Here is a 12790-nt window from a genome sequence, read left to right as displayed (position 1 = left end):
TTCTCTCCCTCTACTCTCTGTCGTTTATACAAGAAAAATAATAGGAAAATAATTTCTGTATTTTTTTCTCCAAAAAGGTAGAGTAAAAGTATAATTAGATTATATAATTTTATATATAATCCTATGTATATCTATATAATTTTATACATTATACACATGATTATATAAACATTATAATTATATATTATGATATAAACATTATAATTATATATTATGTGATTATATGTATACATATTAATTTGAATATATGTAGAGACAATTTTCTTTTCATTTTTCAAATTTTATTTAAAAACCTGCAAAAATTATTCTTCAATTCTTATTTTTATTGTATATGCAGACAAAGATTATGTAAAGATAGAAAACATATACGGACACATTTGATACATAATTATTATATATTTGATTATATATGGACTTTTCTCTCTCAGAGTATATCATTAGGGGAAATTAATAAAAAATATAAATAATTAAGAAAATATTACAAAATTACTGGAACTATAATCATTATATCGTTAAAAAATTTTTTTATATTCAGCTGTTATCTTTTCTGATCGACTTTAATTAAAATGAAAGGTATAGGAACACAATAATGTCTGTAACGAAAAGATTATACAAATTTCCACTCGATTTCCGTAGACTCAATAGCTTCCGGTGCTCGCGCGCACTTTGGTTCTGATCATGCTTTTTTCTTCTTTAATTACGCTTCGATTAAGGTTCCTCGAACTTTCCCACCTTGTGGCATTTTTCTCGAAATGCTTTTCACTGCCTCGTATGTACAAAAGTTCCATTCTTTGCGACAACGCGAGAGTACGAAAAACGGGACTAAAGTTCGCGGCGAGTAATGTCGCTAACTCGTTTTTTTTTTATCATGCATGAACCTCGCCTTTCCTCCCTAACTTTTCACATAGTTCGTAAGGATTCATAAGACACGCGTCTCGCACTCTAATCGCGTGTAACTTATAATATGACGTAAGAAGAGGAAGCTACCGTGACGTAAGGGTTATACATATATGTGTATATATTTATACATAAATGCATTACCATTAACGCAACGTGAAAGAATCTGACGAAATAAAAAAAATTTATGTATCATTATTCAAGAACACTGCGTGTGTTGTACCTGTGCGTTTTCAGACACACCTTTTTCACGAGATGGACATTTTTACTATAGAGAGAAAGCGAGAAATTGAGAAATTGTGAGAGAGAGAGAAAGAAGTACACTTTGTAAAATGTGAATTTCCAAATAACAATTAATCCCCTTTACCACACATAGAGATATAGTAATTAATAAATATTGAATAAAGAATTATATTGGATTTAATTAACATATATTATATATATATAATACAATCTCTCCTGCGTATGTGTGTGATTACAAAATGCGTTCTGTCGCTCTGGTTGTCGTTAAATAATCGTCCCTACATGAAGAAATTTAAAAGGATGAAGGAAGAGTGTAAAAGAAAGGATACGCATGTTCTCTTTGAGAATCAAGTCCAAAATGTTCGGATTTTTCCTTCATTTTGCATTATTTTCATATATATATATATATATATATGAAAATATGTGTGTATAAATATATATACACGAGTCTTGTGCGCGGTATGATAACGGATGGCGCTAAAGAAGGGAGGAAGTTCAGAGTTCCTCGATATGTGCACGTGTTACGTATGTAAACGACACATGCATGTAACGATACTGTCACACACATACACCTATCGTGGAGAGCGTCATGGCGATGCCTCTCCGACGATGCGCTCAATGTATAAATATGTATAGATAATGATAGATTATATAGAGTTTGTAGTACGGTCTCTTATATAGTTATAACGAAAGAAGAGAAGCTCTTTTCAGAAAAGCGTTTTTGGTATAATAAAGAAATTGTACACGTACGCGGCGCGAATTAATCCCGCCGATTTTTTGTATCGCGTTCTCTCGTGCGTTATTCTTGCGCGAAAAAATTCGCATGTTTTATCTCTTCCTCCTTCCCTTTCCTCCTCCCCCGAAAGCGGCAAGTAAATTGATAAATCCGCGAGCGATTTGTATCAATCAACTGGCTATACAGCTTATGCAATAATAATTTTTATATCTCACCCGCGAGAGAAAACGAAGTGGTTCTTTCGGGAATCCCTCGACGTTTAATAAAGGAGAACCGCGAAGAACGAGCAAATATTTAATAAATCAATCGGATTATCTCCTTTTCTCGTTATCGTTTTTCTTCCACAAAAGAGGTCGATACATATTTTACATACATATTTCATTCTCACGAATTAAGTGACGTTAATTAATAATTGCTAAGATATTTAGAATCTCGTATCATTAATTTGCTTTGCATGTATATATGTTTATTATTAGGCCTTCGTGTTCTTTCTTTTCCTTCTTTATGTTTTTCTTTTTGTTTATTTTTTACATATATTCTCTTTTTTTATGTATATAAGATGTATAGAATAGAAAAGGATCATGAAATAAAAAAATAAGAGAATTTCTTTGTATCCCTTTATACCTTCTGCGCATATAAAGACATATCTCTAAGTAACATACAGGTATTTTTGAACACATGATACATTTTTATTTTTCTAATTTGTTTTTGCAGACCTGGAGACGCTAGATTTAAACGACTACTCGCAATAAACGGGAACTGGATTTGAATATCGATCGGCGTCGGTTGATTGAATTGCAAATTAAGCGCTATTCCCTGCATTATACACACCGACTTTATCTTTACAAATACATCGAAAGGGATTAATACCGCATAATCTACATTCAGAGAAGATTGATAAAATAGAAAACTGTCGAGCTCGTTTAAATTTCCTCGGGATCGTGGAACGCTTCGCTAGCGGTGAGCTAAAGATCTTGCAAATTTACATCGTTTGAAAAAAAATGTGACGTATAAAAATAAAAATCACGGAAGAAGATAAGATTAATTTTAACGTCGTCGTCGAGAGAGGCAAGTGTTTGACGTTTGTGCGCTGAAACGCGCCGGTGCGCTTCCCTTGAGATGCGCGACGTAACGAAAAAGATCGGATTACTCGCGCCATTGGAAATTTCTCGAATATCGCGAAAAGGATCTCGCACGAGCGAGAAAGCGAGCGTGCGTGATTCTCGAACGGCGCGTCGTGACGCGTCCACGCGTGATCATGCGTGCGATTACGATGGCGACGGAGCTGTCCGAACGGGCGGAGGAAAGGAATCGACCGGATGCAGATGCGACAGCACGAATGTAGACGCACACATGTATATATGTGTATACATCGCAATTCGCTGCACTTTATCCCGCGTGTGTCCCGCGGATGCTCCGTTTAACAGGACCCTTTGGAGGGAACTCCATTTTTCCTTCGATGATAATTCGATCTCGATTTTTTAAAGAGACATCGACAGGGATATCGAGAAACAATGGAGAGCGAGGCGCGCCTAATTAAGGATCTGGGTGGCTGCGGACGTGCATACGTCACTGCGCTGTCATCGACGAAGGGCCCCGGAGACAGACACGTTGTGTGTCACTCGCGCGTGGCCGCGACGCAGTGGGGCGGTAAACGAGGAGAAACGACGTCTTTGTATGTCTTTGTCGTACGAGTGCGCGAGTGGGATCCGCAGTGTCCCGTTGCAGCCTGGTATCGTTCTCTCTCGCGCCATCGGTGTGTTGGTAAGCAGAGCGCGTGCGCGGGAGAGAGAGGGAAGGATCGACGCGAAGGAGAGAGAGGGACGAGGTGTGTACGTGAGGGTCGACGCAACTTCTCGCGCTCGAGTCTACTTTGCGCTGTCGAGGCCAAAAATAGACGAATAGGCGACGAGCGCGGCGTAATCGTCGTCGTCGTCGTCGTCGTCGGTGGTAGTGGTGGTGATGGTAGTGATGGTGGTGACGATGGTTCCTCGCGTGCGTTCCTCGATGATGCCCTCGTACCGCTGAGAGCAGCGTAGATTTGCGCTGCCACCGTCTTTGGAGAGGGAGAGAGGAAGAAAGAGATGGAGGTACTCAAGACGTCCCAAGAAATCGTCCACGAAGGATGGCTCATCAAATCGCCGCCCACGAAGCTCTGGAGAGCGGTCGGTATACAGTGCATCGCTTCATCGCTAGCTATTTAGCCACCTACGTAGGTCCTGCGAGACCTGGTCATTGTTTACGTTTGTCGTGGATTCAATCGAGTCGTTCTCTACCCTCGAGAAGATTCGACTCCGGACTCGGGAGCATTTTGGCTCGTCCGATGTCTCTTTCTGAGTTTTTTAGTTTGACAAAAAAAAATAGTTTAATTTGTTACTTTGACAAAAATACCTTGGCCTAACCTAATTTCAGGAGAAACTTGTGTGAGAATATTTTTGATTATTTTAAGACGCGTTTTCGAAAGATGTTCGCATTAAGTGATATAATGTGTTTGTCCACTCGAATGTTTTTTCATCCAAGTTTTATAATTGATAAGGATATTGTAGAGTAACGCAGATTGTGTAAGAAGGTAGCAGTTAGAAGACAACAGTTTGATCAAACATATTCTTCTAATAGCGTTGGAGAAAGCGATGGTTTGCCCTTCGTCACAGTGGCGAATTGCCTGGTCAATACTTTTTAGAGTATTATACGGATAGACGTTGTCGTAAACTCAAAGGTCGTATTGATTTGGATCAGTGTGAACAGGTATTGATTATGTCACTTTGTATATTTTGTTCTTACTAACTATGAAAACTTATGAACAATCTGCTACAGGTGGATGCGGGTCTTCGATTTGAAAATCGTAAACAGAAGTATCAGTACATGTTCAATGTTAAGACACCTAAACGGACCTATTATTTAGTAGCTGAGAACGAAGCAGATATGAATAAATGGGTAGATGCGATATGCCAAGTTTGTGGTTTAAAAGCTTACACTCAGGATGAAGAACAACAAAGTAACAATCATTAAACTCATATCTCGCGTTGTGTATATGTTTCAGTATTAATGATAATGTAAATCATTTTTTTTAGTGTTTCAATACGAGTCTCAAGAATCCCCGCCAACTTCGCCCACTAGCACGATCTCCGGTCCATACATTCCTATTAGCGAGTGCATTTCCGGTCGTCGGCTCAACGATACCAGCTCCCTGAATTCGGCGCTTGGACAGGGACCCGAGCATTATGATGCTCCGAGAAGATTAGCACCTTCGCCGCCTCGATCACCCACGACCACAGATGCCGAGAGTGTCTTCACCGATGACGAGTGGACAACGCCTGTGCCCGGTGCAAACTGGAACACGCTTCCTTCAACTGGTAAATGTTTAATAATTAATGCGTGGTTACATTTGCCCCTTTATTAACAAAATAACTTGATAACAGGTAATTCGCACCATCATGAGATCGGTTCATGGAGCGTAAGGAAACGCTTCGGCAAGCTTAGAATCGTTGATTCCGCGGTGCCACCGGCCGCGGATAAGTTACCAGCCCCGCCTAGACCGCCAAAACCGCCTCACATGTTACCCGAAAACCCGGGTCATAATTATCTGAATTTAGATGGTGCCACTGAGAGCTCGAAACCGACTACTCCGGCGACACCGGCATCAACAACATCTGCTGCCACGACGACAGCGGCAGCGACAGGCGCTGTGACTGATGAATCCTATGATTTTCCGAGATCTCATCAACCACAAACGACAGTCGAGAGTAGTGTGGCGATCGACCAATCATCAAAACATTTTTATTCGAACGCCGCGCCGAGCACCGTCAACGATGAGACGACCACGCACAACGTGTTTCGTTACGATTTTCACGAGGACGAGCCGCCGAGTCCACGCTCTGAAAGCTCCACCACGGCGACGTACTCGAATTTACCGAGTCCTCTCGTACGAGATGGTTCAAGCGCTGTACCGACTGCTATGGCACCACATCCGCCAATGGTATACAGAGAGTTAAAGCCAGGCAGAAAGACCAGCGATTCGATGTCTGTTGTTAGTAACGAGCCATCACCAGGCCCGGTAATAGCGGTATGCGATGTGAGTTCTGCCGAACACTCTCCGGCCGAACCGCCAAGCATTAACAGAAAATTGAAACCATCGTTAAATAAATCGCCGGTAGAAGGTAGACTATCTTCATACTCTTTTTTTTATACTTTAATGTATAAGAAAAATGATCATTAATTTTTCTCTCAGCACCTCATTTGCAATTAGCATCTCCCCCTGGCAGAGGAAGAATGCGAGCGGCGCCTAGTCCGACACCTCCATCGCATATGCATTCGACACGTCATCAGTCTACGTCAGATGAAGACAATAACGCGTTCGAGGATAAAGAGGAGGTTGGTCAAGTACTCTTCGCAATTCTGAGAATTGTGTTATCTTAATCGTTGTGTGTGATGCAGATTGATATGTGATTTCATTTTATTATGCGTAATTCCAGATATACTATTATCAAGACCACAATACATTTATTCCGGCGTCCAATCGTCGCTTAGTAGTGTTGCAATATCTGGATCTCGACTTGGAAGCGACGGAAAGCTTCAGTTCTTCGACATTACCGCCCGCGCAGTCGCCGCCAAATACGACGGTGTACAAAACTGTGGATTTTCTGAAGACCGAGGCTTTTAATCGCACTCGGCAACGAGTAGAGGAGGAGAGAAAGTTATGCTCGGATGAATTAGCGTAGAGAATAACTTTGTATATTACATATAAATAGATTACGTAGATGTTGAATACTTTAAAAAAATTATATAATGAACTTTTTATTATATTATATAGATATAGCAGGTCACGCGCGAGATCTATTTTATTTTTAAGCATTAGGATTAGCACATTAGAATATGGTACTGTGTAAGGATGTAGTACTATTCTCAATTGAAAAACTGCGATATCAACGCAGTATTTATCAAAAGACAACGTCTACTGTTTTTGCAAAGTGTGTATTGTTTATCTAGTGGTTTTGCTTTAAAAATTGCTATACAGTTAAAAGAGGCAATCAAATGTTAAAACATATTGTATAGCGATAGAAAATGGACCAAAAATGTAATATAGATAAGAGAAATGAGAGAATAGCAGAATGATGAACAGAAGTAACACTTGTGTGATCGTTGCATCGAGAAAAAATCTTTTCGAAAAAAATTTTTTAATTACATAAAAGTATTCAAATGCTAAAGATTCTTATAATTTGATACAATTATGATTCTACATGTTAGTTTACACATAGAGTTATAATGTGTACAAGATATTTTTATCATTGAATTCGAAATTTTCAAATAATTAAACAATCGAAAAGTTTAAAAATAACTAAATCACATTCGGCTCGAACCTGAAGAATAAATAAATTTTCAGTTTTTGAAATTTTTATTAATCATTGTACAACGAATAACTAAATCTGTAGTATTGCTTGTTTTACGATATTCTATTTTTAGACTTTTAGATGAACTGATATGTAATATTTTTTTATCATATGCGATGCAATCTATGAAGGACCTTATGAAGGTGTTGATTAAAAGTGTTTATAAAATGTATTACAGGGATAGTCACTTATTGCAATAACAGGGTTATAAAACAATATCAGATTATATTATACACAGTACATAGATTCTCTATCTTTTATCAAAAACTAGTCTAATATAACGACTATGAAATTGCATGCCTTGAGTACGATCTTGTAAAAATTGTTGAAATAAGAGTAATCTTAAATGTATATTGCCATTTTACAAGTTACATTTTAATTATTAATATTACGAAATATTTATAATTGAATTTGATTATTTTGATTATTATTTGACACTGCAATGTATATATTTATTGCACTTTTATTATCCAATATAATAGAAATATAGCAATATAATCGCCGTAAAAGAAGACGATATATGAGAAAATATTTGTAATTTATCTCGAATCATTTTTAACTGTAAACTGTGCATACTATAAATGTATATATATGTATGTATATACATGTATACACGCGCATGTATATATGCAAATAGCACAATTTTATTTTTATAATTAATGATATTGTGTAGTCTTAAAATATTAGTTATATCGAATCAAATGAAATGATGAAATTATACAATATGTTCTAAGGAAAATATGTCTGGAAATCTACGTTATCATAGCTATGTTAATATTTCAGATTGAATTTGTATAGCATTGCACATTGCGTAGAATACAAAATGCATGGAATATTTGAGATTCAGGGCAATCACACAGTAATGTATCAATAATTGTTACAGAGAGAGAGATTCTTATTCTTACACACATCCTTTATGTTAAATATATTTCATCAAACTTGGAAAAAGTTGATATATTCTTCTAGAAATCCTTCAAAGATATTTGTGGTCTGATTGTGTATGATTTATATGGTATTTTTTAACTCGCTCAAGCGTTACCACAATTATATTTTACATTTACGACGTTGTAATATGTATATTTTTATTACAAAAAAAGAATGTTACGTGCGATTAAGGCGATAAGTCTACATATTTAAATATATAAACTATAATATGAGTTTTTAAAAAATTGATGATTACTTTATTGAATATTTACGAAATTAATTTACTATTAAGAGATAATTAATTGTTGCAATTTTGTGAATATTTTTGTATATTTTTATAAAGAAGAAAGAAAAATCTTAAGGTTTAGAACAATGAATATTTTCTAGAAAAGAAACGGGTAGAAAAACAATGTCACATAATTGTACTTATCCAATGGGGAGAATTTTAAGTCTCAAAAATTTTTCTTTTTTATTTAATATTTAATTATGTGATTTTGTATTTATGTACATATATTTGCTCCTTATTTTTAATAATGTCGCTAACGCAATTACCGACGGCGCGTGGGGCGATAGGTCGATAAGTGCGGGAGCACGCGCAGATGTCTTCTTTACCGGCCGAGGTGGTGGAGATCGTCGGCCATTGTCGGCTGCGTCCGTCGTCATTCGCTCCGCGACCACCGAGCGCGCGTGTGGTGCGTCGTCTCCTTCCCGCTCCCGCATACGTCACGTCACGTCGCGTCGCTGCTGTTTCGTCATCGTTCGCTCTCCGTGCTCCGTGTTGCGCCGCCGCGAAACGCGTCTCGTCCCGTTTTTCACGCACACGGAACGTCCGCAACAGTCGCGCGTCGCGACGCGACAGGTTCGCGCGTGTTGATCGTCGTGTAGCCTCTAGTGTATACGTATTACGTATATGCATATATACATATCGTGTGAAACGTTTTTGTGCTCCGAATTCTCTCAAAGGAAGTTCTCTGATTTGGAGTGACGCTGCTCGCGAGAGAGAGGAGGGAGGAGAGGGACTCTTTCCACGCATCTTTGAGGAGCATCTCGTCGCGCTGAGACTCTCCGAAAATTTTCGAGGTATGTACATTTATTTTGCACACGTGTTTTTGCGTATATATGGTATGCGTGCGCGCGCGTTCTCGCACTTTTCGAGTCCCTTTCGGCCGCGTTTTCTCGCTCTCGAAGCGGCCACCACCTGTTGGCCATGGAAAAGTGCAACGACTCGTGACGGCCGATGTCTCAAATCGTGCCCGGCTTGTTTATCGCGGATACTGCCACGCTTGTTTAAATCGCGAATGCAATCCCCTTTCCGTTTCCGATCGTGTAATCGATTAAATTCAATCTCCATGATTTCGGCTCGCGAAATTCATTGAATTGTCGCAAAGTTGCACCGAAACGAATGTTAAGGGTGCAGTTGCTCTACATCTACGGTGTAGTTGCTCTTTTGTTGCTTGCTTCTCGCCTATTGCCTTTTTGTCTCTCCGTATTCTATTTTACGGTTCTTTGTTTTCTGTCACTCGAGATGAAACTTGAACTTCGGAAGAGACAAGAAACATGTGACAAAAAACGATTTTAATGCACAGAAAAGAAAAAGACAATAGGCAGGAAACAAGAAACAGCAAACAAAGAGCATATTATAGATCAACCTCAAATCTCCCAAAGATAGACTAGGGTCCGTTTCGGTGAAAATCGAGAGACAATATGTTCGCTATAATCTTTTGATATTTCAATACCTGTGTCAGTTCTACCTGTCTAGGCAATAGGTTTTTAAATTGAAAGATCTTTTCTGCTGTATTTTTAAAATTAAACAGAAAAAGCAGATGATTTATTATTTTTTTTAAATTTAATTCAACTTTGGAAATTTTTTCTTTTGATGTAAAAAAACATTTATCTTCAATTTATTAAAGAGAATCGTAAAATACAAATATATGCTAGATATTTTTTATTTTTCTCTTTTTTAATTTTTAAGTTTACCTTTTTTTATTTTTTATACGAACCTAATATTTCTTAAACAAATATACATATCGCATTCCGGGTAAGATAAGAGCTCGCAAAATATAAATTTAATTGCACTCGTCTTAATTAGAATGGATGTGAACCTAAAAATTAACGGTGAGAAACACAAGAAATATTTTGTAGGGTTATTAAATTCAATATATATATGTCTATTTAACTTCCCGACTAAATAAGATATATCGAAAATTATGAGCTAAGAGATTAATTGTAAGATACAATCGACGCAAGAATTTCTCCCACTATTGATTCACATTCCATTTATTCTCTATTCCATCTATTCCACATAATTGTCGAAAGCACGTGCGTAATTGTGAATTACACAACTGCGATATATTCTTTATCAATATATTTATTGAATCATAATTTTGACATTTTTACGTATTCCTTCAATAGAGCGGAGCTTGGGAAAAAAAACGTAAACACATCGCTCGCATTTTTTATCATCTCGTTGCTTCGCGGAATTTTTTGTTGCATCGAGCCTTCACGAAACGGATTTCTCTCTCGTTCATGTTTCTACGATGTATAAAATCTTTCAAGATGTATGCAAAGTTAGACAGCAGCTTTGCAAGTTAAATTTCGTTTCGCCAGGCTTGATCTCGGTTTAACTTTGCAAAGTATACTCGAGTAATTTGAATTAAACATAGCCAGCGCGCGTCTCTCGCGCCTTTATTTTTCTTCCGCTATTATTATCTCTCGATGCCAGAGTTATTTTTCGCCGAAACATAAAACGATCGGTTTATTATTCCCGTTTATTGATACATCTACGCCGATTGTAATTCAATTCTTCGGATTGAATGATTTTCGAGATTGCGTAGCTGGGCCAATCGACGTAGCTCGTGTTTACAAAACACACGTTGTAGAAATGCCTCGTCAATCGCGTTGGCGAAATGTTTTACAGGATCGACTGACAGGATTGCGCTGTTTCGAATGTAACGAGGCCATTAAAATCGCGCCAACGATAAAGTTAATTCGTCACAGGCGGCCTGCGTTTTGCGAAAATGTTCGCATTCGTTACACGAACACGAGAAATTATATCTGCACCGATATGCATAATTTGCCTCGACATCGTCGAGTTATAAATGCGCGAAATGTTTTTGCATCGATGTCGAAAATGTTAAAAAAATAAACGTAACGCTTGTGACGTTTGCAATTCTAAAGAACAACCGCGCGCAATTTCGCGTTAATATCGATCATACACAGAAAAAAAATGACATTCTTGTTTTGAAAATATGTATATTTAGTTTTAACATGAAAATCTTGAAATGAGATTGTATTGCGTTAATTAAAGAAAAATATTGCTTGAATAATTGCTTACTTGAATAAAGCCATTTTATACATATACTTCAATCAAGAAAAATAAATTCTTATGATTTAAGATTTAATTTTCTTGAATAGAAAAGAAACAATGTTAGATAGAAAATAACATTTTTAAATCAAAGGTTATAATTTTCTTAAAGTAGAATTAAATAATTATATATATTCTTGAGGTGACAATTACAATATTAAAATAAGACTATAATATTGTTGAAATTTAAAATTTAAAATTATTAAATTTTTCCAAGAAGATTATAAATTGTTGCGTATACACGAAACAATGAACTCGTTAGTTTAAGTATATAAGTTTTGATTTGACACTTATTTTTTTTCTGTGTAAGGATGAAAATTGCGAAATGAGAGCGAATATTTATAAACGCGTGCATAATTTCACGGGCACGCTGTCGATTACGAGAATAAACGTCATAAACGCGGCATATCGCGCGATGTGTACATTAAGGACGATAATTGCGGCACGTTAATTACATATTACGCTCTGGGCATGGTTACAAACTTATATAATCGCTCCTACGACCGATAATAATGAATCGTTGCGAAATCAACGATTCGCTAGTATTGTTACTAATGCGCACGGACATTTGTCGACTGCGCGACTCTCTGATGTTAATTTTTATTGTAAATTTTAGAAAGCCATTTCGACCATCAGAGAGAAAGAAAGAGGCAGATTGTGTGTAAAAGTGCAACATCGTCGAATTTACATTTACAATCAGCTGCAATAATGTCGCAATTTCGTGCATTTTCTTCATGTATTTTACAAATTACGTTTAGAAAAAAATATAATGCACATTAGAATTGATATTTATTTATTAGAATTTATTTTATTTATTTATTAGAATATATATTTTAATAAATAAATTCTAATAAATAAATTAGAATTTATATTTATTTATTAGAATTTATTTTATTTATTTATTAGAATATATATTTTAATATATTTATAATGTACATTTTAGAATATATATTTTATTTATCATATATACTTAATGACGTGCGCGGTTCAGTCAATTTATCATGAAAAAAAAGATAACGAAAATTGAGTAACGAAAAAATATAATATATTAGAAGTTTTTCTAGCCGAGAGGATACTTCGACCAACATTTCGATCGCGAGAGATGATTTAATATAATTTCTTTTTATCTCTCGCTTGGCGGGGGGGGTGGCAAACGCGTTTAAGGCGAAAAGTCCGGACGTTGATGAAACACGAAAGCGGTAGCCAAGCGGCTCTTTTAAGTCTTCGGCGTGGATGGCG

The 12790-nt window shown here is 36.8% G+C and overlaps 2 protein-coding genes across 7 annotated transcripts in view; both read left to right on the top strand.

Moving 5' to 3' along the window:
• The first annotated feature begins 3161 nt into the window (after positions 1-3161).
• LOC145977151 (uncharacterized) lies at positions 3162-8145 on the top strand. 3 transcript variants are annotated; one of them, XM_083108887.1, is made up of 7 exons: positions 3162-4088; positions 4493-4621; positions 4691-4871; positions 4948-5229; positions 5296-6033; positions 6105-6247; positions 6349-8145. In XM_083108887.1, the coding sequence occupies exons 1-7, from the start codon at positions 4002-4004 to the stop codon at positions 6592-6594; spliced, it is 1806 nt and encodes a 601-aa protein (XP_082965013.1). In that variant the 5' UTR covers positions 3162-4001; the 3' UTR covers positions 6595-8145. The 3 variants fall into 3 exon arrangements, with proteins under 3 accessions (XP_082965013.1, XP_082965014.1, XP_082965015.1); XM_083108888.1 differs by having other exon boundaries at positions 3163-4041; XM_083108889.1 differs by lacking the exon at positions 3162-4088 and adding an exon at positions 4101-4299.
• Positions 8146-8944: 799 nt separating this feature from the next.
• Positions 8945-12790, top strand: part of LOC145977052 (uncharacterized) — a 66980-nt gene continuing 63134 nt past the window's right edge. For 3 of the 4 annotated variants that reach the window (XM_083108694.1, XM_083108693.1, XM_083108692.1), the window contains exon 1: positions 8945-9267. The gene's annotated coding sequence lies outside the window, so the exon portion shown is untranslated. The remainder of the gene's footprint in view (positions 9268-12790) is intronic. The other variant, XM_083108695.1, reaches the window with a different exon arrangement.

Source organism: Camponotus vicinus, unplaced genomic scaffold (genome assembly GCF_025532165.1).
Source record: "Camponotus vicinus isolate PSW18456_S1 unplaced genomic scaffold, iyCamVici1.0 SCAF_9, whole genome shotgun sequence".
In the NCBI taxonomy this organism is placed as follows: domain Eukaryota; kingdom Metazoa; phylum Arthropoda; class Insecta; order Hymenoptera; family Formicidae; genus Camponotus; species Camponotus vicinus.
The sequence above is the reverse complement of the archived record's forward strand: the minus strand, read 5'-3'. Positions and strand labels throughout refer to the sequence as shown.

Coding starts and splice junctions, on each gene's coding strand:
- LOC145977151 (XM_083108887.1), top strand. CDS start 4,002: ATGGCTCATCAAATCGCCGCCCACGAAGCTCTGGAGAGCGGTCGGTAT. Junction 4,622..4,690: donor ATTTGGATCAGTGTGAACAG/GTATTGATTATG, acceptor AATCTGCTACAG/GTGGATGCGGGTCTTCGATT. Junction 6,034..6,104: donor AAATAAATCGCCGGTAGAAG/GTAGACTATCTT, acceptor TTTTTCTCTCAG/CACCTCATTTGCAATTAGCA.